The sequence below is a fragment of the Citrus sinensis genome, chromosome 9 (assembly GCF_022201045.2).
Source record: "Citrus sinensis cultivar Valencia sweet orange chromosome 9, DVS_A1.0, whole genome shotgun sequence".
NCBI lineage: Eukaryota > Viridiplantae > Streptophyta > Magnoliopsida > Sapindales > Rutaceae > Citrus > Citrus sinensis.
This window is the reverse complement of record NC_068564.1, coordinates 21827407-21854763: the sequence shown is the minus strand read 5'-3', so window position 1 is coordinate 21854763 and position 27357 is coordinate 21827407. Positions and strand designations below refer to the sequence as shown.

The window sequence follows — 27357 nt, the reverse complement described above, 5'->3', positions numbered from 1 at the left end:
ATAATATTGAAAATAATTTAAATTTTAAATTTTAATATTATCTTTCGATTTATTTTGAAATTTAGTTTAATATAATTTAATGTTGTAAAGTATTAAAATATTTTAAAAATATTGAAATTATTTTAAAATGTATATATTGTTACATTTATTTTAATATTATACTTCTATTTATTATAAAATATTAAAAATAATATTTTAATTAAAAGGGAGTTTTGGTGTCTCTTACTGAAAAATAGAGTGTACATAATCATTTTTCAAATTTTCAAGGGTGTACATGTCATTTTTCTTACTTTTTTATAATCAATTGAATAAAAAAAAAGTCATCTGGCCACATAAATTATTTCTAATTTATATTTTCAATCAACAAATCATAATGTGTCATATCTATTTGTATAAGCATTTATGAACATAAAAAATTAAGTTTAGGCACTAGTCGGGTTGGAAATCAACTCATCCAAACCCATGTATAGTGCTAGTTGGGTGAGTTGGACTTATCTCGAAGACCCATTTTCTGTCTTTGAAATATCAATATGAAATTAAAATAATTAAAAAATAATTTAATTGAAACAACTAAAAATAGAATACAAAATTACAAATAATAACTATCCCTGAAACTTCATTGTTAATAAAAATAATTATTTGTATAGGATCCTAATTACACCATAAAAAGTAATAGGATGAATTCAAGAGTTGGGTTTGAAAATTTTCAACACCTAGTAAATATAGTGCATTTTCTCCACCCCTATGAAATTAGGGGTTGGCTTTCTACTTGATTTTAAGTAGAGAAAATGATCAAAACTACCTTATTGTTTGTTGAAACTATAGGGTGAATTTAAGAGTTGGGTTTGAAAGATGCAATATGTTCATATGTATATATGAACATATTGCATCTTCACTATCTTATCCCCAGAATTTTTGCACCAAATCATGGTACAAGAATAAAAATTCGCAACTCGAATCAACAAAGTATATCACTAAGTTATTCTGCAAGCCGCCAAATTGGAAAATGTCCCAAATAATTAATTAACCACAGCGACTTGATAGCTTAACTTTTTCCAACGCTGAGAGTCCTTCATTCTTCCCTATTGAGGATTGGTTATTGTAAACGTCTGTTGGAGTAACATGGGGATAGTGCGGATGATTTTTTTCGGATAGCAACTATTTAATTGGACCATATTGTCTCGAGCAACTGTTATTCATATAAAAAACTTCCAATTGAAATCGTTGAGCCTCGCCTTCTTGACAACACTCTGTGATAGGCACTCTTGAACGCGACACTGGTAATCAGCTGCATAAACATATAAAAGAACACTATAATTAAGTTATATGATGGATTCATAATAGTCAAAGTTGTGCATAACATCTACTTGCCTGCATCATGTAGCCTAAGTTTACAACTAGAGCCCCGGAAACTGGGGTAATATCAAACCATTGATCTTCACAAAAGACTTGGAGGCCACAATTCGATCTTGTATGAGCATAGTGACAAATCCAGGGTCAGAACGTATTGTTAGGCCAATTGTCAATTTCGGATGAGGGCTTTCTGGGTAGTGACTATTCCTAATAGTCATTTCCTCTACAGAACCTGTGTCTTTCAGGTAACTGGGGCCAAACCCTAAAGCTTCAGACAAAAGTTCAAACAGAGTGAATTAGCAATTGACGTTGTTGGAGAAAAATCAATTTTTTTTTTTAAAAAAAAAAACTTTTTAGAGTCGATTTCATACAATATATAAGAATTCATAATTTAGAAATTATACCTTGAAAATATGAGAAAATGAACAATCTTTGCTTTTTCTACTGAAGTGAAACTAGGCTCCCATATCACGATTTGTCACCACCACACCTGTTAGATCACAATCTGTCACCACCACGCTTGTTAGATCACGAATTATCACCAATGATTTTCTAGATTATGACTCAGGTTTGATCTGCACTTGACGTGTGGGTGCTTTTATCACTACCAATAGCAACTAGTATGAGAAAATTTTTCTCTCAAGATTAAAGAGAAAAATTCTTTTTCTCTTATCTGTATAATGTGGCCTTATATCTTTTCAAGAGAAAATAAGTCCTTTTATATCTTATCTAGTGGAAATCCTAAGCTCTATATTTTTTATTTTTTAATTCTATTAACACAAGGCCCCTTACACATAAGCATATTACATGGAGCCTCCCACTAAATAATATATTTAGGCTTTTAACCCAAATAGCTAGTTATCTTACTTATTAATCCAGTAGCGGCGCAGTCAATTAAATGAGCTAACCCAAAGATCATTTGAGAACATACAATAGTGGCTACAATAATTAGGCATGTAATCAAACTAGCCCAATTATTTAATTCTAAATCTACTCCACTAAAAGATTGGAACTGACCTCCACAATTGTATGCTTGAATAATAATTCATCCCAAACAATATTGATTTCTTTACTGCACAATCCTTTGTACCACATCATTAATTAAATTGATATCTCAACTGTCCAATCAATTTAACTACATCTTGTTCCTTGATTCTTACTGGTTTTCTCTAATGATCATTTTCAACATACTAAATATGTCGACACACTCTGACCAAAGAATTCTATGATCAAGTGCCGAAAACCCATCAAGAGATGTATTGTACAAATTCTATATTGTCAATCTATAACTCCAATACTCATAATTGGTCTCATCAAGATACCGGATAATCTTGACTACAATTATGTGTCGTGCCCATTGGTAATTCAAATGAAATAACAATTATAATCATGAAATCATAATTAACTCAAGATTAAGATTGCAGTAAAATCCATGTCTATGAGATTTAATAAGTCTGACAGTAATTACAAAGTTAATTAAATCTCATATGTTATCTTGTTCAATGTAGTCTTACTACATCAATAAATTCATACATGAATAAGACAAATCATTCAATGAATTCATTACAGTCTATACCTAAATAAAGTGCCCAACTTTATTTATCAACTGCGAATTAAATTTATTTAATCATAAGATAACTTGTATTTATGTCTTCTGTAATCCACATGGTGATTCTTGTGCAAATTTATTGAACTCGCAAGTGCACGAATATATTGTAGAATAGATTAATGGTGACAAGTGTCGATCCCACGAGAAAGTGGATTTTAATTATGTGTAAAATTAATTTTCTATGAGGGTGGTTGGATTTGTGGTGAAAATGATTTGGAATATTCTAAACATTAAATTAGAATGGCAGGAATAAATTAAAGCAAAATCTATTGAAATAAAGCACTTGGGTATCTGGATCTGCATTAACATGCACAATGTGCTAAATATTCCTTAGTAATGCCAATTAAATCATGAGGGGGGTTTCTACTCCTCATGAACCACACTCTAATCAATATGGTGTTAAGGGCTTATTGTGGCAAACAATAATAACCTTGTACTAGGGAGTCGGTTAAATCAGTGCAGTATTCAGACGAGATTATTATTATTTGTCGACGAAAAGTCAAAATATCAACAATAATTAGAGGAGAAGAGAAAGTAAATTTACTAAATAAAGCCCATGACACATGTTGAGACTTCACCAACCCAAACTTGAAAGAAAATTAGCTACTTATAATTGAACTAAGGGTAAAATGAGAATTTATTAAAATACATAGAAAATACAAGATGGAGAAGGAATTACAGAAAATAGGCTCAAAAATGAATTCAAAAATGCCAAATTAGGGAGGAGCCTCCCTTTTAATAGATACACTGAGTAAATCATGGCCATCAGATTAAAAACATTTTGGACGCTCAAGATTGCGCCACGTCATCGGTCAACAGTACGTGGTTTGACCACGTGGTTTGGTTGTAAATAATCTCGTGTATATGCATTTACCGTACGCACTATTTTTGATCCACTAACATGCTGCCACGTCACCGATCAACAGTACATAAGAATTTTAGTCTAATAAAATCGTGACATCTCATCAGTCAATACCACATCATCAGTCAATGCCACGTCATCGTTTTGTATATGTGAATAGTGACATGAACAGTAACATGGATAGTATCGTATCTGTGAATAGTACCGTACATGTGAACAATTCCATTTTTCCTTTTAAACTCCTCCTAAGATTTTCGACTGTCCTGATCTCAAAAGTGATGTCTGTTTTGCTGTATGATCTCTCGTTCATTGTGAAATGACCATGATGCCCCTAAAATACATAAAATATTTAATTATAATATAATACACATAATTAAATCACAAGGAACTTAAATACATAAAAGTATGAATGTTAGTGAAACTTGAAGTGTAAAATGACGATTTTCTCCTTCATAAATATACACTTTCTCACACTCAAAAGTGATCACATAAATACATATAATACGATTAAATGGACTTTAATCAAAATATTAATGTAATTAAGATATTTGAATAAAATACCTTATTTATTTTATTAATCAGAAAAATTGTTTATTACAATTAAATAAACACTTATGCTTTTAAAGAGCATATTTTCCCAACAGGCGTATCTCATAAAGCCAACTTCGGTGGTTGGGGTATCCTGCCGTGCAACACTGTATCCTGCCGATTGTCCATTGAATTAATTTGTTTTTGCTGAAAATGAATATTAAAAAAAGATTAAAATAAATAAAATTATAAATAATTAAAATCACAGATTGTCCCAGACCACCAATAAAACCTCTAAAACTAAAATTATAAGCTCCTCCGTAAGATCCACCATTATATTTCTTATTACCACTAGCATTCTTTCAAGGATTAAAATGGTTTTGAGTTACATTAGCTAACAAGTTATGTGTGACATCACTAGCAATTTTACCTCTTGTCTGTTCAACTCTATTCTCCTGATTTAGCAGTAAAGAGTAAAATTCATCAAGACTGATCGTATCACCTCCAGCTAACACACTGATAACTAAAGACTCATAATCAGATGAATCTAGTCTAGTCAAAATATATTGAACAAAATCACTTAACTCAACAGATTTTCTAGCTAAAGCCAGACTGTCAGACAATCTCTTCATTTTAACAAAGTAATCAATCATAGACATTGATCTTTTTTTGAGTGTTTGAATATGCATCTTAAAGGCATTATTCTAGCTTGAGATTGTAAAGTAAACATACTTGTGAGTGTATCCAAAAGCTCTTTAGCAATGGAGCAATGAACGATTGTAGCGAGTAGATTTTGCTGAATAGATGACAACATCCAACTCAAAACTAATTGATCTGTCTTCATCCAGGCTGTGTATGCTGGATTGACCTTTCGATTTTCAGTAATAGTTGAGGACCAACTTCAGTGCTAGCTGGTGTGAGAAATTACTCCGAACAAGTTTGATCACCATTAATGAAATTATCCAGATCGTTTCCTTTGATGGATGTTAAAACCTGAGTTTGTCAGACAATGAAATTATCATGATCTAGCTTAACAGGATTGATAAAACTATAGGATCCAGAAAATTGATTAGAACTGACCATTGTAGGCTCTGAGATCATGATAGAATTTGTAATATATATGTCTGGAAAGCAAGAAAATTAAGGAGAAAAAGATAGAAAGAAAAGAAGAAGAATTTAGAATATGTTAATTGTTCATTACATTACAAATGTGATTATAGCCTTTGTATTTATATTAAGTGAAATGCTTAACTATAATTTGTTATAACTGGAATAGGTGCTAAACAGTTCGTTAGCTAGAAGGCTGAGATGGCTAACTAATTATTCCACGTTAGCAAGAGCACTCATGTATGGTCCTCATCCGTACTGTAATTATCATACTCTGTAACAGTTCTTCTACATCTTCTTGCTCTTCAGGACCAAGTGTACTTCGTGGGTCTATAATTGCTGCTTTGTCTATCTATTTGCAATTCAAAGAATTAATTTATTGGTCATTTTTTTAGGAAAAAAGATAACGAAACATAGTTGTTTGGTAAAATAGTCATGTGAACTCTTTCTTCAAAACATATATAAAAACAAACCTTGGAGATCAGTATTGTCTATGTGATAATTTCTAAAAATAAGAGGTCTACCTGACAATTTTTTCAAACCATGGGATGTTGGTATATACTCTTTAAGTATGTACCTTAGTAATTTGATTCTAGGTGACAAGGGTAATTCATTTTCATCATCATTACAGGAGAATTGATCTGCAAAAGAAGGAAAATTTAGATGCCTTTTCTTCAGGGCAGCTTTAAAAAGACAGATTATAGCAAAACCGTGAATAAGAGGTAATTGTTTACTATGGTAAAAGGGAATACCCAACAGCAACAAGGCCAAACTGCTCCCATAACCAATATTGTGAACCTCAAAGTCCTCCGTCATGTTTCCAGATTATTTGCAGGGAATGCTGCAACTACATTACAACACCAGGCAAGCTGCAGCTATACTTCTTTTTGAGCCTTTACTTATTTCTCATTTGGATTTTTTGTTCTCCCTTCATCACCATGTGCTCTTAATTGATCGACAAGACATGGTCCTAAAAGAGGCCCCATTCCAAAGTCACCCACTGCTAACAAGATCATTCCTATTACGTTGTGTAGTTCAAATTTAGTTTCTAAGAATTTACTGGACGCTGTATAATACAATAGCCTTAATGCCTCCAACAACAATAGTCGGAACTAATTGTATGGCATAACATTATGATCCTAAATATGCTTCTTAATCATTACTATAGTTAGGAGCGGAACAAAATTGAGATTTAGGGGGCCAAGTGTAATTAAGGTAATTATTTCAGGATTAGAGAGTATTAGTTATTTTCTGGGGTTATGGGATGGGGTTCACGTTTATGAAGCCACCATATAAAGAAAAACAACTAGTTTGAAAGTTGAAATTACAAATTTATATAGTGTGAGATTATTTCAACCTACTAAAATATATGTTATTTTAAAGACTAATGAGCTTGCGGCTTTGAAAAGGTTGGAATGTTATTTGGTTGGAGAGGGACTCGGTTTCAACTTTAACTTGTCTTACGAGTACCAAATTCAAGCCGTCGTAGCATCTGCATATCATATAGTTGAATTGTTTGAGAGCCTAAAAGTCAAATATTGTGGATCATATCAAATGCCAAATGTTGGATAATCTTTTCCAAATGTTGGATAACAAGAAAAGGGTTGCACACAAGACCGCTGACTGAAAATAGAAATAATTGGACAAATAAAGCCCAAACCACAACTCATCATAATCTTTGTGTTACTAATGGAAGCTAAAAGCACCTGAGTTATCAACTATTCACATTTTCTATTAGATACTGATGCTTGATACATTCATCATGATATCCAGAAACAATAAAATTAAGCTAGTACAAAGATATCTAAATGAAGATGATAATATCATAGGCAAAATATGGTCCAATTGATTAGGAAAATCAAGCTAAGGTAATTTTTTTTTATACTAAATGCTTAATTAAAAAGACATCATTATATGTTTTATACATGCACAAATTGTCATTTATTTGAGGCATGTCTAATATTTAGTAGAGTGACAAATATACTTGAAAATGTATAAAAATTATCAAATAATATGTGAGAAATATAGTTATTTTTGTTGTAATATTAATGCAATAAACTTTTATTGTATCATATCGGCATGTTTAAAGAGGAAAAAAAAAACTCAGAGACTCAAAAATTCCAAACTTTAATGTGTAGCTGGCATTTATTTGTAGGCTCAATTGAAGTACAGAAGTCACAATTCCAAACAACAAACAAGCTATCATCACTAATCCACCAAATTGGAAAACATCCTCAATTAAATTAACCACCGCGCCTTTCCAGCTTGAGTTTTTCCAATGCTGATAGTCCTTCTATTGAGGATTGGTTATTGTAAATATCTTTTAAGGTAATTTCAGGATAGAGCGGAGGATTTTCTTCGGATAGCAACTCTTTAATTGGACCATATTGTCTCGAGCAACTGTTGTTCATAAAAAAACTTTCGATTGAAATTCTTGAGCCTTCCTTTTTTGATAACACTCTGTGATAGGCACTTTTGAACTTGTCATTGGTGATTAGCTGCATAAACACACAATAAAAAAATCCACTATAATTAAGTTACATGATGGATTAATAATAGTCAAAGTGATGCATAACATGTACTTGCCTGCATCATGTAACCGAAGTTTACAACTAGAGCTCCGGGAACAGGGGTAATTACGATCTGCAGTTTCCTAATTTAACTCATGCACGCTCGAGGCTTTTGTTTACCCTAGTTTTCAGTATAAAAAGAGGCGCGCATCACATAATACGGCGGCAAAGAATTATCATTAGAAAAATTGGAGAGAAAAAGAAGAAGAAGATCATAATTCAAGGGAACAGCTGCAACATCATTGAAGAATCCAGCAGAGTTATTTGGATTCACTTTTTGTCGTTCTCGGCTTATACCTTTCTTCTTTCTCTAACTGATCTAATGTATCTCATGAACAATATGTTGCTGATTGTTTATCTCTTTCAGAATATGAACTAAACTCGCTTGTATTTGAGTGACAAACAATCTAATGGGTTCTTGACTGTTCTTATGAGTTGCTATGTCATTGCTGTAGCATTTTACTCTAGTAGCTATTATTATAACTGTTATTTCGGTTGACCACCCATTTAATGGTTCAAGTTAAGATAGGACCATAAAAGGGCATGTCTTACTGGATATTATTATAGTAATACTTGATCTTAATTTAAGTTTCCTAGATTACGTTTATCTTGAATCCCATAAGGGCCATACTTAAAGTTAAGATTTGTGATAAACTAGACATAAGTATTCACCTTGTAGGGTGGAGAGAATGGATGTTCATAATGTCATGCCATAGGTAAAATAGCAACTGGCCATTGTTAAGATGTTTACGGGTATGAGACTTCCAATATGCGACAACTGAGGATGCAAATTAAATTCTGTCCAGTGCTATAGAAATTATTGTAGCAACTGGTGTTAACTTGATGAAAAGAAGTTAACCCATAAAAAGAGTTTGATCATTCAACTACCTTATTCTCATTTGATTCTTCGACGCATTTTATTTAATTTGTTTCATTACTACATTGTTTAACTTTATTCTCTCACAATTATCAATTTCAATAGTAACCAACTTTACATTTGTTAATTTAGGAATCAAGTTAGATTACACTATCGTGATTGCTGTAGCATTTCTAGTAATATCAATCCTTGTGAAGACGATCTTAAATATTCATCATTTTATTACTTGTTCTGTACACTTGCACATTGACATAAATAAAATTTGATAAAAAATACCAACAATGAGATAGGGGTAAACTTCAGGATGTGCTGCGCTTTTTAATTGTTGTGTAGATTCTTTTGATTCCTATCTCTAGTGGAGAACCAGATGTGATTTTGTGAGACCTTTCTCCTGATGGTAGTTTTTCTTTGAGGACTGCTTCAAATATTGTGCATTGGACAATGCCAAGTGATGAGGCTTTTTTTGTTATTTGACAGCGACATCTTTTCCTGGATATCTTTTTTTCTCTAGAGGTTGTGACACAAATTCTTGACCACAGATGATGCCTCGTGTTCGGGGGATTTCTGCATAGTTTCTTAGTATCTTTGTGGTCAGGCTTATGAGACTTCTAGGTATTTTCTTTCTTGGTTGCCCTCGAGTTAGGCCAGTTTGGGTCCATTTTCTATGTACTCTTGGTTTGCGCTATGTTGCTTTTCTATTCCCCCGTACTTTATTTCTTAATTGGTAGTGATGTGCCCTTTCTTGGAGCCATATTCGAGTTCTTCTTCCTTGTTTCATTTTGTGGCGAGTTTAGAAGGCCTGTAATGCATTGAAGTTTGACTCAATGGCCTTTTTTGTTGATGCTGTTATTTATTGGGCAATGTTGGATCTTAGGCTTGCTGGTTCTGCCTTTGGTCTTAAACCATCCCAACTGTGAGGAGTTCTAGGTTCTCGATTTGCAAAGTTCTTGAGAGTTGCTGTTTCATCCAGGAGGCTGATTCTTTTAGTTTTTTGGCAGTGGTCACCACCTGGGGCGGTGAAGCTGACTATTGATGGTTGCTTTAGGAGTAATCCTAGGATGGCTGCTTCAGATAGTATTTTACGTGATGATTAGGGTGTGGCTTTGGCTGCTTTTGGTTCCTTCCTTGGGCGCTCACTGATTTTCATGCAGAATTCATGGCTGTTTTTTAGGGGTTAGAGTTGGTGCTCAGCTCCATTATTCTGTGCTTGACGTAGAGTTGGACTCAACCATGGTGGCTTCTTGGATTCTTTTCTAAGGCCTTGTTCATACGAACTATACCTATTCTTTGCATCGGGTGTGTAGTTTGACATTTTCTTCTACTTCGTGGTTAGTCATGTGCTTCAGAAGGTTACTTCTACTGCTGATTTCTTTGGCCTGCACTCTTCAAGGTCATTTGTGTTTCTTGGGTTCTCAGGATATATTTGCTAGCTTATCTAATAATCTCCGTTTGGATATGTGGGTAATTTCTCGTATCAGGCAATAGGATTGCTTATTTATGTATTCCATTTTTTATCTTGTATTTTTCTCTTTTCCATTCTTATGTTCTTGCAATTGCGGTTTTGATTTATATTCACCTCCTTATGTATTTGATTCATTCTATGATTTATATGAAAGATAGGAGTTCCACCTAACCCCACCTTTTTGTGGTTAAAAAAAAAAGATCAGGAATTCAACCTAGATCATCAAGGTGAAACATCAAATAGGTTGTAAATTTAACATATGAACGTAAAAGCTTAACAAAACATTTGAAGTTGCTTGACAACATAGAAATACAAGCAAAAAGAGATGCTAAACAACACAAAATTTTGATTGGGTGGGAGTATTGTTCATGCTAGCATAATAATGAGGTGCCTGAGAATACCTAAGACTTTCTTGATAAATAATATCATCTAAAAGGTTAGGAATCACAGATAATTGTCCACGTATGAACAAACCTAGCTCAAAATGTGAAATGTGTTAAGATTTTCAAACATTTAAATTAATAGTTAATAATTTCAGACAAAGGATTCTTGGAGACCTTAAAGTTCACTGATTCTATCTTATGGCTCATTGTCTCTCTCAACAATTTAATTTCTAGATTATTTGGCTCCTATCTATTAAAAGACAACACCATTACTAAAATTATAAATTATAACAGTTAAACCTAAACCTACGTCGTTTAGCAATTTACGAAAGAAAAAAATATAACAAAAGCCAATTGTTGGAGTAGCAACGTGCCAACGAGAAAACCTCAAGCCATGTAATATCATGTGTCAACAACTAAAGAAGAACAAACCACCACCCTCTAGGTCGTCGCTGCACTAACGCGGGGCCCGATTTGAATAGTTAGAAGTTGTAACATTAATTAGGGAATGAGGGCAAAATTTTGGACTTCGATTTAATAAAATTGATTTAAATGAGTCCCAATAGAAATATGATTATAAATATATCAATACAATTATGACATGTTTAAAAGAAAAAAATTATTTTCACACAAAACAAAAAACACAACCCTTGGATGTGGGATGTGTCTAAAAAATAATAGGGTGGAAATATTATCACCCTCAAATTAGATATATAAATATTTAATGTTTTACTCTTATAATTTTATAATTGTTTTTTTAAATATTAGTAAGAGAAAGATAGAAATTAATATATAGACAAATCGAGTCCTTTATTTTATTATTCATATCCATAAAAAGTAACCACTATGCTAGTCCCACGAACTTAGCATAAGACGGTAATTTAGAAAAAAAAAAAAGGAACGTTTTTAGACACCAAAACAAAAGCAAAACAAGCACAAAGCGAGACATACAAACAAATTTTATGCTACTGCATAGGGGTGTTCGCGGATCGGATTTTACGGATTGGATATCAATCCATATCCGATCCATGATTTTACAGATTATAATTTTTCAATCCAATCCAATACACGGATTGATAAAATTCAATCCAAATCCAATCCATACATTTGCGGATCGGATGCGGATTTGACTCAATCCATATCCAATCCATACGTCTGCGGATCGGATGCAGATTTGACTCAATCCATATGCAATCCACCATTTTGCGCATTAGTTTTCGAATTAAAAATTTTTAGTTCTCTCCAACTAATGAAATAAAAAAAAATCTAATATAAAAATAATTTTGCTACTAATTAAATTTAAAATTGAATAAAATTTAAATAAATTAATTGTTTAAATAAAGCTAAAATAATATATTTAAAGTTTTAAAATATAACACATCGAGACTAATTATTCAAATAAAGCTACAATAATACGTTCAAAGTTTCAAAATATAACACACAAAGCTTAATTGTTCAAATAAAGTTACAATAATACGTTAATATAACACCAAAATTAATTGTTCAAATAAAGCCACAATTAATTGAAAATGGCGAAGTTTTGGAAACCAAACACAGTTTGATCCTTCACCAGGGCTGTTGTGCCTGTCGAAAAGTGGTGATTACGGAGCCATCCACGATGGGAACCAGGAGAAGCCGTACGGGTGGCGATCTTGAAGGTTGTGATTGTGAAATTGTTCAATTGGAACCAATGAATGTGAAGTGGCTCGATGGACTTGGGAAAGAAGATGGCTTGCTCTCGCCAGAATCGCGCAGCCGATGTCCTTTAAATCCGTGTCGAGAGTGTATCCATGATGGGTGTCGAAGCCAACAAAAATAAATTCCTACTCTAAATAAATTGTGTATAGTGATTGAGCAGGGTCGTGTCCACAGAGATCGGTAATTATTTAAATCCTTTTAAAATGCAAAACATAAAATGGGGGTTTTGTTGACAATAATAAAAATCAAATTAAAATAATAAGAATGCAAATTAAAGTTGTAATTCAAATTGGAGAAAGCTCTGGTTGAAGGAATTAACTCAGCTTGATTCGACTACTGATCATTGATTCAAATATAGATTATTATTACTTATGAATAGACCGGTTATAGCTATTGAGACCCTCTAATAGCCAATCTCTCCTTAACTAGTCGATAACCAAGGTACGACCGTTGGTTATTTCCCTAATCAATGGACAACCCTAGATACGATCATAGGATTTAATCAATTGACAGCCTGAAAAACCAGAGAGACCCAAATCCTAATCAACACATATGATGATTCATTTAAATTAGATTGTTTATTCTCACAACACAACTCTCTGCTATGTTATTTGTCACAAACATTAAATTCTTCATACGATGAATCCTTTAATTGACAATAGATTAAGTTGATAATTACATAGTGGCCAATTACCTAATTAACAAACATAATCATGAAACTAATTCAGAGAATAAACAAATACCCAAAAAGTAATAAAACAATTAAAGCATAAGAAAGATCTCACAGTAATGATGAATCAAAGCTTCATTATCCTTCAACCAGAAAAATGGGTTTAGTTCCTCATAGAGAGAAGAGAAAAATTAGATCTAGGGTTTCTTTTTCTCCAATCCAAAAATCCCCCTTTTTCACAATAGATTCCTCCCTTAAATACTTTCTCTCTCTTCTCTTTTAGAATTCTATTTAAAATAAAATCCTAATATCTGAAATATTAAATTCGTAATTACAAAAATAACCAAAAATACAAAACACGTTAAACTAAAAACTGCAGGTCCGCAGTTGACAGCACGCGCCCACGCCTTATCAACAAAGTTCTTCTGACGCTCATAATTTCTCCAAGAGAACAATCATCCTTAAACATCATCTTATAGCTCAATTTTATCATCAATCAATAGAATTGCACCTACAAAAGTAAAACACAAGTAAATCACTATTATTAAGTGCAAAACATTGATATTAAGGGAAGTAAATAATGCAAAACTAGTGCATAAATTGCACTCTAACAATCCAACTAGTATTGAGTGTTGCTAGTGTGTATGACGGCGGGGAAGTTTAGGGTTTTTTGTTTGTAAATTGGTTGTAACTTTACGTTATGTTACTTTGCTTTTGCTAGTGCGAGTGACTTTGCTTTTATTTTGTTTTACAATTTTTACAAGTTATATTTGTATATTTGTATATTTGATTATTTAATTATTTTTCATTTTATATTATTATTAGGTAATGGCTAAGATATGTTATAATGTTTAGTAACTATGTAATGTCATATTTATAATTTTTTAATTATATATATATATATATATATATTTTTTTTTTTTTTTTTGCGGGTTCACGGATTTCTACGGATTTACAGAAGTAAATCCATATCCAATCCATCGACTGCGGATTTTTAAATTTTCAATCCATATCCAATCCACCAATCCACGGATCGGATTTATACGGATCAGACGGATTGAGCGGATCGGATTGGATTCTGAACACCCCTACTACTGCATTCAAGCAGAAGCCACCAATTGTTCACGACGGCGTTTGAAAACAACCAACATTTCATTCTGATTGGGAAGGTTTTCTTCAATTATAGGGACTTGCTTGAAAGTTTCAAGCCAGGCATGCAAGCGAGGGAATTTGTGTGATACAAATATTTTAACTCCTACTACATCTTCAATGACTTGCAACCAATAAACAATTGAACCAAATGCTAGGTCCACTAAGCCAATATTGTCTCCGTTGAAAAATTTCTTCTCTCCCAAGCCATGCTCTTCAACGTTTTGTAGCATTTCCAAGGCTTCCTTCGCTGTGTTTTGTAGTTCTTGTCCAGTGCTACGAAACATTTTCCAAATGGCAACACCCTGCCACAAATATTTTTACATCAGATTTTATCACCGACATGATTAATTAATAATATGTATATAAAAGCGAAAAATCGTCAGACGATATGTACACGTGTCACAATATCCTTAAATTAGAGGTTTAATAAGTTAATTAAGAGAGTTCAACCACTGAGTTGTAAAATCTGTCATTAGCTAGTAAATTCACTTTTTCCCAATGCTTCAAAAGTCATCAAAATTCCCCGTGAAGTTAAAAACGGTTGCGTTAACTTTAACTTATTACATCTTTTCATATTTTAGGATAAAACAGTGAAGACACCAGAAATTAACAGTTTAGAGAACGTTTAACAAATAAATATGAAAAAGACCCCTGGGTGGCTGGGCTCGACTGGCTATGAATTCACTTTCACTTTGCACCATCACCCGAGTTCGAGTACATATAGAGAATAAGAGTTGCTGTTTGGCGGGTGGATTTTCTTATCCTCGTCACCTCATCTAGATCTTAAAATAAATCAATAAATAAACAAATTTGAAAAGAATGAACTTAATCATAAACGTGTTTGCCAGAGTTGTGAGCGAACCTTGTCTTCAGCGAATTTGATCCAGAATCGAGCAAGAGCCCTATCATAAGGATTATTTGGCATCAAGGAGGGATTCTGTGGCCACGTCTCTTCGATGTATTTGAGAATAACCATGGACTCACAAACTGGTTTTCCGCCATGGACGAGCACTGGGATCTTCTTGTGAACTGGATTATACTTCAAAAGCAATGCACTTTTGTTTGAGAGATCTTCGGAAACAAATTCATATGGCACGCCTTTCAATTTCAGAGCCCAAATCGCCCTGTAAACAAATGGACTCGGCAGGGCCCCATGAAGCTTCACTGCAGCCATGATAATTCTAAGATTGAATTTGAATTATCGGTTTTTCTGATCGATGTTGTGTATGGCTGTTAACTCATTACATATGTTTCTGAATTTATAGTGATTTATGGAATGCACTTTCTTGAGCAGAAAGCTTCAATTTTCCATTAATAAAACGATTAATGATGAATTCAAAGAACTAGTGCAATGACTTTAATTAAATATTTTTTTACATTGTGTGCAACCGCTTTTTGAGGTTAATATAAAGGATATTATTTTCTCCTGATCAAAACTTTTATATAAAAAAATATAATTATGTAATTGGTAGTTATTAAGTAGAAATAAAATAAAAATTAAATTTTGACCGTAAATAAATAAAAGTTCATATATGTTATAAAGATTTTTTAAAACTCAAATAAGTGCAACCAATTCCTAATTTAAAACGCTAGCCAATGAGATCAATAATTTGGTCAACCAGTCAGAGATAACCATACAATAATTAATCAAAAATTTGCCATTTGTTTTACATTTAAGACCTTTGCGTCATGCATGATGATCAATTGATCATGGATCAATTAGTCAACAAGACATTTGCCTTTTGTGAATGTGTTCACATTGGACGCAAATATAATTTGTTATAAAAAAATTGGACTAAATTATTTTTTAATATTTTTTTAAAAATAATACATCTGATCCTCGAGGGCCTGTTATTTAGTTCGTGAATCTTATAACAGGACCCATGATTTATTTATTTTTTAAATCTTATGGGTCCCCTATTATTTAATTTGTGGAATTGACGGAGGTAACTTACAGTTTCATTTTTGTAATTTACAACTTTCAATAAATTCAGATAATATTAGGCGGTAAAAGTAGGCCAGGCTGGAGGAGTAGATCTATAAAATTTGCAAGCACTTTGCACTGTCTGTTTGGTGCCCAGAAACACACATATTTATCATCCACTTTTTATTTAACGCTGGGTTTTTTTCGACCCATAATAATTTCTCTTTGCACATCAACTTTTTAATAAAAACTTTTATTGTCAATAAATTGTTAGTAATTACTTCACTAATCCTCCTTTTTTTTTTTGGGCCAATTTCTCTTTCGCAACTGACAAAATTTAATTCACATCATGTGATAGTATGATTGCAAATAAATTTGAAGTTATCTCTCGAAAGTTGTTCACATATCTTGTGTATAGAACTAAAGAACAATAGCAAAACCACTATCCTCTAGCCGATCGCTGCTATTAGGACGGCAAAATTAGTTGTAAATATGTAAATTTGTCTAAACCCATCTACAAAAATCTGTCCACTGCCAATAATTTTGTAGGTTGCGGATAAGTTTGATATTTTAAATTTAAGTTCGTTGCAGGTTACGGATGGATTCAGTATTGAAAAAAAATTGGCGGGTATCTGCCGACTAGCATTTTTTTAATTATTTATGTTTTTAATTTTAATCACAAAGATTGTCTTAAAAAAATTTAATCAAAAAATATAGTAGTTAAAGTTATTACTCTAATCTTCCAAATTCCTAAACCTAACCTAACTCATGACAGTTGCACACCCTACTCCTTCAAGTATGTATGTATGTAAATGTATACACACGCACACACACACAAAATAAGCTTTTAATAAGTAGATTTAGTATTTTTCAAGTTTAATATTAATGATATGTTAATTTAATTTAATTACTTTTGTTTGTTTCTCTTTAATGACTTGAACTTAGTGATTGCCGGCTAAGATTTGATTTTTATTTATCTAATTAATGGTCAATAGTTGTCCAAAATATATTTGTTATTATTATTGACAATACTTATATATTGACTAAAAGATAGAGTAAGGCATTAATTTTAGTAATAATTATTTGCCTACAACAAAAATATTTTGTGTTAGAATGATATATTTTGTGTATTTGTTTTAATATTGAAACTTTAATTTCTCTTTTACATTGATGAAATCTAAAGTTGAGTAGTTTATGTAGATTTTTTAGTCTGTTACTATAAAGTTATATTTTGAATTATATAATTTAAATTATTAAATATAATTTTTTAATATTTATGATTTTAAATATAAAAATTTATTAAAAAAAACTACCACATGTTATGGGTGGATTTGCTAATTATTAAAAATTATAGCGAACAAACAAAAAAAAAAAGAAGCAACCGGTTACGGGCGAATTTAATAATGGCAAACTCATAATAAGCGATACCATTACCATCGGCAGCTTCTATAACGCAGGGCCGGGGGCGGTCTTGAATTGTTAGAAGTTGTAACATTAATTAGCAAAATTTTCAGCGGCATCCCTGAAGTTTAGCATAGAATTAGATATATCCCCTTGTTTTCAAAATTAGTCTCTGATTCCCATGTTGTTTACTTTATTATTTTTTGTTTTCATTTCAATTGGATTTATAACTTCGTAATGTTGCGCCTTGTAAAATGTATGCTTAAAACGCGTGCTTCTTATTTTTTATATACTGCTAAGAGAATTTGAGAATAGAAATATATAAAATGGTGTCTCATTTATTAATTATTTATATCCTCTAAATAGCACCTAACATGCAACTCACTTCAATGGTAAAATTAATTAAACAAAATAAAAAAAAGCATTTTTAACACCAGTACAAAAACATAACAAGTGTAAAAGAAGACTCATTAACTTATTTTATGATATTAAATTCACGCAGATACCACCAATGTTTCTCGACCATGTTTGAAAGAGACCACCAACTCATGCTGACTTGGAAGATTTTCTTTAAGTATATAAGTGAAAGTTATTACTCTAGTCTTCAAAATTCTTAAACCTAATCTAACTCATTACAGCTGCATGCCTTGCTCCTTTTATTATATGTATATATTTTAAGATGAATACAATAACTTTTTAATAAGAAGAATTTTATACTTTTCAAGCTTAATATTAACGATATTTTATTTTATTTTAATTACTTTGAATTGTTTTGGTTTAATGACTTGAACATATTGATTGTTTGCTAAAGTTGAATTTTTATTTGTCTAATTAATTGACGATAGCAATTGTATAAAATTTACTTAAAAAGATAAAATCTTAGTAGATTACAGAAAGATTTAGTAATGACAAACATGTAGCAGCCAATACACATTACCATCCCCAACGGCTGTAATATGGCCATGAGCAGTCTTAATTGTTAGAAGGTGCAAAATTCATTAGTAAAATGTTCAGCTGTCCTCTTGAATTTTAGCCTAGAATTAGATATATCCCCTAGTTTTGACAATTTGTTTTTGATTCCCCTATTGTTTAATTTATATATATATATATATATATATATATATATATATATATATATATATATATTTATTTATTTATTTATTTCACTTGGATATATAACTTTGTAATGTTGCGCCATATAAAATGTATGCTTAAAATGCATGCTTATTACTTTTTATATGTTGTTAAGAGAAATTGAGAATAGAAATATGTAAAATGGAGTTTCATTTATTAATTATTTATATCCATTAAATAGCACCCAACGTGCAGTTCGTCTCAATAGTAAAATTAATTAAACAAAGCAGAAAGATTTGTTTTAGCATCAGTAAAAAATAAAAATAAAAAGCACAAAGCGAGAATCACAAACTTATTTTATGATATTACATTCACGCAGATGTCACCAATGTTTCCCGATGACGTTTGAAAGCGATCACCATCTCATGCTGATTTGGAAGATTTTCTTCAATTACAGGGACTTTCCTGAAATTTTCAAACCACTTATGCAAGCTTGGGAATTTGTGAGATTCAAATAGTTTCATTGTTATAGTGCAATTTATGCACTAGTTTTGCATTGTTTACTTCCCTTAATATCGATGTTTTGCACTTAATAATAATGATTTACTTGTGTTTTACTTTTGTAGGTGCAATTCTATTGATTTGTGATAAAATTGAGCTATAAGATGATGTTTAAAGATGATTGTTCTCTTGGAGAAATTTAGGGCGTCAGAAGAACTTTGTTGACAAGGCGTGGGCGCATGCTGTCAACTGCGGACCTGCAATTTTTAGTTTAACGTGTTTTGTATTTTTGGTTATTTTTGTAATTATGAATTTAATATTTCAGATATTAGTATTTTATTTTAAATAGAACTCTAAAAGAGAAAAGAGAGAGAGTATTTAAGGGAGGAATCTATTGTGAAAACGAAGAGATTGGGGGAAAAAGAAAGAAACCCTAGATCTAAACTTTTCTCTTCTCTCTATGAAGAACTAAACTTATTTTTCTGGTTGAAGGTTAATAAAGCTTTGATTCATCACTACTGCGAGATCTTTCTTATGCTTTAATTGTTTTATTACTTTTTGGGTATTTTTTTTATTTTCTGAATTATTATTGTGATTATGTTTGTTAATTAGATAATTGGCCACTATTTAAATATCAACTTAATCTATTGTCAATTAAATGATTCATCGTATGAAGATTTTAATGTTTGTGACAAATAACATAGCAGAGAGTTGTATTGTGAGAATAAACAATCTAATTTAAATGAACCATCGTATGTGTTTGTTGATTAGGATTTGGGTCTCTCTGGTTTTTCAGGTTGTCAATTGATTAAATCCTATGATCGTATCTAGGGTTGTCTATTGATTAGGGAAATAACCAACGGTCGTACCTTAGTTATCGACTAGTTAAGGAGAGATTGGCTATTAGAGGGTCTCAGTAGTTATAACCGGTCTATTCATAAGAAATAATAATTTATATTTGAATCAATGATCAGTAGTCGAATCAAGCTGAGTTAATTCCTTCAACCAGAGCTTTCTCCAATTTGAATTACAACTTTAATTTTCATTCTTGTTATTTTAATTTGATTTTTATTATTGTCAACAAAACCCCCATTTTATGTTTTACGTTTCAAAAGGATTTAAATAATTACCGATCTCTGTGGACACGACCCTACTCAATCACTGTACACAATTTATTTAGAGTAAGTATTTATTTTTGTTGGCTTCGACAACCATAAAATTTTGGCGCCGTTGCCGGGGATTGGTGTCATTTATTTAATCCTTTTTATGTTTTACTTGGTGTATGGTTCGTTCTTCTCGTACAGGTACACTTTCGTTTGATCCTAAAATTGAGAAGACAGCTCGCCAGCTAAGACAGCAGACGAAGCGAGCTAAGTAACGATCCTCGTCGCCTTTGATTTCTGAAACAGATACGGTGCCTGATTTGGTTGAATCATCTAGCGATTCAGAAGAACAAGTGATGGATAGATTTGCACCTGTAGAAAGAACTCTTAGAGAGTTAGTTGAACCAGACTTGAATCAGCAACCACTCTGCATTCAATATGTAGACTTGGAGGTAAATTTTGAATTAAAGTCTGGCCTCATTCATTTATTACCCAAGTTTTATGGTTTTGCAGGTGAAGATCCTCATAAACATTTCAAGGAGTTTCATGTTGTATGTTCAAGTATGAGACCACAAGGCGTGACTGAAGAGTAGATTAAGCTGCGTGCTTTTCCTTTCTCTTTAGATGACTAGCTAAAGACTGGTTGTACTACTTGCCTCCTGGATCGATTACAACGTGGAATGGTTTGAACAAGCAGTTCCTCGAGAAGTACTTTCTTGCTTCAAGAGCTGCCAACATCAGAAAAGATATTTGTGGGATCAGACAACTTCCTAGGGAGACTTTGTATGAGTATTGGGAGCAATTCAAACAATTGTGTGCCAGCTGTCCTCAGCATCAGATTTCTGATCAACTTCTTATTCAGTATGTTTACGAAAGACTATCATTAATGGAGAGGAGTATGATAGATGCTGCTAGTGGAGGCGTGTTGGTGAACAAGACCCCTACTCAAGCAAGGGAGTTGATCTCAAATATGGCTGTCAATGCACAACAATTTGGCAGTAGGCAAGATCCCACTTCAAGGAAGGTGAATGAGGTAAATATTTTTTCTGTTAAACAACGTTTAGATAAACTTACTTCTTTTGTGGAAAAGTTTGTTGTAGGTAATGTGCAATAGGTAAAGACTTGTGGCATCTGTTACAATATGGGTCGTTCAACTGATATGTGTCCTACGCTTCAAGAAGAACCGTTGAACAAGCCAATGCAGTTGGAGGATTTCCAGGCATGCCTCAGAGGAGGTATGATCCTTATGCACAAACATACAATCCGGGGCGGAAGGATCATCCCAACTTCAGCTATGGAGTTAGGCCGTCAGGATTCCCACAACAGTATCCACCAAGATAACTAGCACCTCCACAGTCAAACTCCAAGTTAGGTATATCTCTTGAAGAAATTGTTAAATCACTTGCGACTAACGCTCAACAATTTCAACAGGCAACTACAACAAGCATTCAGAATTTGGAGAGCCAAGTGAGTCAATTGGCAACTACGATGAGCCGTCTAGAGTCTCAAGTATTAGGGAGATTGCCTTTACAATCTGAGGTGAATCCCAAGCAAAACGCTAGTGCCGTCATCCTTAGAAGTGGGAAGGAGTTGTAAGAGCTTAGTAAGAAAGTGACAGAGCATGTAGAACCTGAGCTTGAAAAGAATGAATTGATGCCTAAATCTCAAGATACGCAACCCACCAGAGCGAAACCCCTACCTATTGTGATACCTCCTCATTTTCCAAGCCGGTTTGCAAAATCTAAGAAGGAGGAACAAGAGAAAGACATCCTTGAGACATTTCGCAAGGTTGAGGTAAATATTCCCTTATTAGATGCTATAAAATAAATACCTTGATATGCTAAATTCCTTAAGGAACTGTGCACCTCTAAGAGAAAATTAAGAGGAGATGAAAGAGTTCACATGGGGGAGAATGTTTCAGCAGTTCTCCTAAGTGCAAGGATCCATGTATGTTTACTATCCCTAGCAAAATTGGTAGTGTTAGAGTTGAGAAGGCTATGTTAGATCTAGGAGCTTCTATTAATGTCATGCCTCGTTCTATTTGTTCGTCTTTGAATGTTGGTGCATTAAAAGAAACTGGCGTGATAATTCAATTAGCTGATAGGTTTAATGCATATCCTGATGGGGTATTAAAGGATGTCTTAGTACAAGTTAATGAGTTAGTTTTTCCTGCTGATTTTTATGTACTTGATATGGAAGAGGATAACTCCTCTAATTTTGTCCCAATTTTGCTAGGAAGACCTTTTCTTAAGACTGCTAGAACTAAAATGGATGTACATAAAGGGACTCTTACTATGGAGTTTGATGAAGAGGTTATAGAGTTCAATATGTATGATGCCATGAAATATCCCAGTGAGGAACATTCGGTATTTTCTATGGATGTTATTAACCCTATAGTGCAGGAAGTTTTTTATTTGGATGTTAAAGATTCATTGGTAGCTGCTTTAAATAACAGTTTGGACCTCAAAGGATTGCAAAAGGATGAAAATGAGTTTGTTTTAAATTTTGTATTGCAAGAGATAATTTATGAATTAAATTCTTTGAGAACTTTAACTCATCATATGTCTAATATTGAATTACCTTCATCTCATGCAAAACTTCTTCCATCTATTTTACAGGCACCGAAAATAGAGCTTAAACCATTGCCGAGTCATCTAAAGTACATGTTTCTAGGAGATGATGAGACACTTCCGGTGATCATCTCTTCAAAGCTTAGTACTTTAGAGGAAGAGAAACTTATTAGAGTGCTGAAGGATTACAAAAAGGCTATTGGGTGGACAATTGCAGATATTAAAGGGATAAGTCCGTCCACGTGCATGCATAGAATACTGCTGGAGGAAGATGCCAAACCTTCAATTCAAGCTCAACGTCATTTGAATCCACTCATGATGGAAGTAGTGAAGAAATAAATTCTAAAACTTCTTGAGGCAGGTATAATCTATCCAATTTCGGATAGCAAATGGGTAAGTCCGGTACAAGTGGTACCGAAGAAAGCTGGTATAACAATTGTTGAGAATTCTTATAGTGAGTTAGTACCTACCCGAGTTTAGAATGGGTGGAGGGTTTGTATTGATTTTAGAAAGCTTAATTCACTCACTAGGAAGGATAATTTTCCTATTCCTTTTATTGATCAGATGCTTGAAAGGTTGGCAGGAAAATCTCACTTTTGTTGTCTTGATGGCTATTCAGGTTTTCATCAGATACCAGTTGCGCCTGAGGATCAGGAGAAGACTACCTTCACATGTCCTTTTGGAACCTTTGCGTACCGACGTATGCCATTTGGTCTTTGTAACGCTCTCGCCACTTTTCAAAGGTGCATGGTCAATATTTTTTCAGACTATGTAGAAAACACTATAGAGGTATTTATGGACGATTTTACGGTCTATGCTGATTCTTTCGATGATTGTCTCTATAATCTGAAGAAAGTACTTGAAAGATGCATTGAAACAAACCTTGTCTTAAATTATGAAAAATGTCATTTTATGGTAGATCAAGGCATTATTTTGGGTCATGTAGTCTCTGCTAGAGGCATTGCGGTAGATAAAGCTAAGATAGATGTTATTAAATCTTTACCTTATCCCACATGTGTGCGGGAAGTTCGTTCTTTCCTTGGTCACGCAGGTTTCTATAGACGATTTATCAATGATTTTTTGAAGATAGCTTAGCCTTTATGCAAGCTTCTTCAGAAAGATGTGACATTTGATTTTAATGAAGCATGCAAGGTAGCATTTGATAAGCTCAAAGAGTTATTGACTTCAGCTCCAATTATACAACCACCCGACTGGAGCCTCCCTTTTGAGATAATGTGCGACGCCAGTAATTATGATGTTGGTGCTGTTCTCGGACAAAGGGTTGGAAGAGCTGCTCACGTGATATATTACGCATCAAGAACACTTGATAGTGCTCAGTGTAATTACTCAACAACGGAAAAAGAACTTTTAGCTATTGTTTTTGCTTTAAAAAAATTCCGTTCATATTTGTTGGGTACTAAAGTGATTGTTTTTTCTGACCATGCAGCTCTCAGATATTTGGATCCTACTACTTCAAGAGTTCAACTTGGAGATCCGTAACAAGAAAGGAACAGAAAACTTAGTTGCAGACCACCTTAGTAGATTTACCACGTGTGAAGAAGCAACACCTTTGAAGGATGATTTTCCAGATGAGCATCTCTTTGTAACTAAAGGTATGGTTCCTTGGTATGCTGACATTGTCAATTACTTAGTTACAAGAACACTACCTAGTGATCTGACGAGGTCTCAAAAAGATAAAATTAAGAGCAATGCTAAATACTATGTTTGGGATGACCTTTACTTGTGGAAACATTGCTCTGACCAAGTCATCAAAAGGTGCGTGTCTGAGTTTGAAATTCCTTCTATTCTTCAGTTTTGTCACTCATATGCATGTGGTGGTCATTTTGGTCCCAAAAGGACAGCATCCAAGGTGTTAGAATGTGGTTTATTTTGGCCTACTTTATTTCGTGATTCATACATGTTTTGTAAGTCGTGTGAGAATTGTCAAAAGACTGGTAATTTAAGTCATAGAAATCAAATGCCACTTACCCTTATTCTTGTGTGAAATATTCGATGTGTCGGACATTGATTTTATGGGACCTTTTCCCTCATCTGTTGGCAATGCTTACATTCTTTTAGCAGTGGATTACGTTTCTAAGTGGGTAGAGGCTAAGGCCACCCGGACTGATAATGCTAAAGTTGTTGTAGATTTTGTCAAGTCTAATATTTTAGCCAAGTTTGGTGTACCAAGAGCGGTGATAAGTGATAGAGGCACTCATTTCTGTAATTGAGTGGTGGAGGTTTTGTTCAAAAGATATCATGTTACTCACCGAGTGTCTACCGCCTATCATCCACAGACAAGTGGACAAGCTGAGATATCAAACAGAGAAATCAAGTTTATTCTTGAAAAGACAGTTAGTCTAAATCGAAAGGATTGGAGTTTGCGATTAGATGATGCATTATGGGCGTATCGCACCGCAATTATTGTAACAATGCCGAAGAGGAAAGCATCAACTTCCAAGTCATCTAAAAAGACACCCGTCGCAAAAAAATCCAAGATTGCCGCTCCCACTACGGTTCCATGGAACACAGTTTCAGATTTACGCCAAGCCGTAAGACAAAGATCGAAACATGGAAAAGGCATGAGTGTTTTGCCACTTGCGGAATCCAATCTCGGAGGGTGCCTCGCATTCGCGACTCAACAAGAGAAAAAGAGGTACAAAGATATTTCCATGCGCAAAATACTTCCAGCTTAGTATATTCATTACCCGACTCTTGAAAAATTGAATGTTAAGGATAATTTTGATTCTTTGATAGATAAGATTGGGTTGCGTAAGTTTGTTGATGTTGATTGTTTGGGTTATGTTGAGTTGATTAGGGAGTTTTATGCGACTTTTCAATTTAATATACCGAATGATTTTACTTTGCATATCCCGGATGTCATAAAGTTTAGGTTAATAGGACGAAATTTTTCACACTCTATCACGGATTTTAACCTAGCTTTAGGATTCATTGATGATGATTATTCTTTTAGTTATGCATATTTAGGAACAACTTGTGACTTTAGCGAAAATTTTGAGCCTTATGGTCTTTAGCGTAATTTATTTGTTGATCACAATGCCTATGACCCGAGTAAATCAAAGAGTTCTTTCTTACGTGATCCTGTTTTGAAATGTGTGCATCGATTCTTAGTATATAATTTTTTAGGAAAGAAAGATCACTTAGTAGTTTTCTCTAAAACTGAATTTTATTTTATCTGGTGCATGTTAAATGATGTGAGGCCTAATTTAGGTTTTTGGTTAGCGGATCAATTTCAAAGTGTGCTTAAACGGTATAGGACTTTATTTCTTGGTCCATACATTACTCTGTTAGCTATAAACCTATGTGTGCTTGATCCTAACAATAATGATTTGCATCCTGCTTGCAAAAAGGAATTTTTGGATATGTCTGTGTTTGAAAAAACAGGTGTGGTCGAATTCAAGGAGGGGAGATTTCAGTTTACTAAACCAGGACCCACTCAACCCCCAAAGAAGCTTTATGCTAGGAGTGGTGCTACCTCTGATGACGAGTTTGACGACGACACTGCTGCCCCACCAACTATTCATTCTACATCCGCACCACCTTTGAGCATTCAGTTAGAGAAAATGGAGCACAAGCTAAACAAGATGGAGCAGAATTTGGCCGCATACTTCGAGAGTGTGGGATTTATCTCACCATTTCCGCCAAGCCCATAGATGTTATGTGGATCAAAGTTCACAATTCAGGGAAGTTTTTTTTTGCCTTTAATCTTTTATCTTTACGCTTTAATTTTTATGTGAGCTTTGATTATCTTACATTAGGGACAATGTAAGTTCTTGGTGTGGGGGAGGGATTTTTGCATTATTGATGTCTGGAAATATTATTTTCACTCTACTCATCCTTAAATGAGTTTGGAGTTAGTATGTTTCATATAATATTATTTTTCTTTTGTTTTCTTTCTCACTACTCTTTTTCCATCTATCTCAAATTATTTACATCTATTTTTTTTATTCTATCATACTCTTTCATACTAAAATTTTATCTTCCACTTTTTATATTACTACATACATCTTTCTCACTTCTTATCATTTTTACCTTTCCTTTTATATATCACTCCTACCTTCTTCTCATTCCAAACCACTATTGATGGTTGATTCATTTGAAAAGTGTACATGATTTGATGGCAAATTTACCAACTTTGTGAGGATTTTAGCCTATGAGCAACCACTTTGCTCTAATATTTTTGTTATGTGAATATCAATCTTAGTTTGTTTATTCTAGAACTTGCTTTGTTATGCATGTTGAAGCCGTATTACGGGATTTTATGCATTAAAATGATAACGGCAAACCATTTACATTTTTCTATTCTCGCATTTTCTTTTTTTTTCTCTACCCGAAGACCTTTATTTACTATCTTTGTTTGAACCTTAACCATTACCCATCTAATTCTCTCCGTCTACTTAACCATGTTTCTTCTTTTTTGAGCTTCAATTTAAGGAGATTTTGGGACTCATTGTGTGGATATATTTTGTATATATTTTGTTGCTTTTTCTAC

At 33.3% G+C, this 27357-nt stretch overlaps 2 protein-coding genes across 5 annotated transcripts in view; one reads left to right on the top strand and one right to left on the bottom strand.

Annotated features, from left to right (window-relative positions):
* LOC127899677 (probable glutathione S-transferase) overlaps nt 1-15569 on the bottom strand; it is an 89880-nt gene extending 74311 nt beyond the window's left edge. Inside the window, exons 1-2 of one of the 2 annotated variants that reach the window (XM_052433217.1) lie at nt 15134-15569; nt 13258-14573 (exon numbers count right to left, since the gene is read on the bottom strand). In XM_052433217.1, the coding sequence (XP_052289177.1) occupies nt 14220-14573; nt 15134-15445 (666 nt within the window). In that variant the 5' untranslated portion in view covers nt 15446-15569 and the 3' untranslated portion in view covers nt 13258-14219. Of the gene's footprint in view, nt 1-13257; nt 14574-15133 lie in introns of those variants that run through there. The other variant, XM_052433216.1, reaches the window with a different exon arrangement.
* LOC127899673 (protein DETOXIFICATION 12-like) overlaps nt 1-27357 on the top strand; it is a 164397-nt gene that overhangs the window by 124213 nt on the left and 12827 nt on the right. The window lies entirely within an intron of this gene.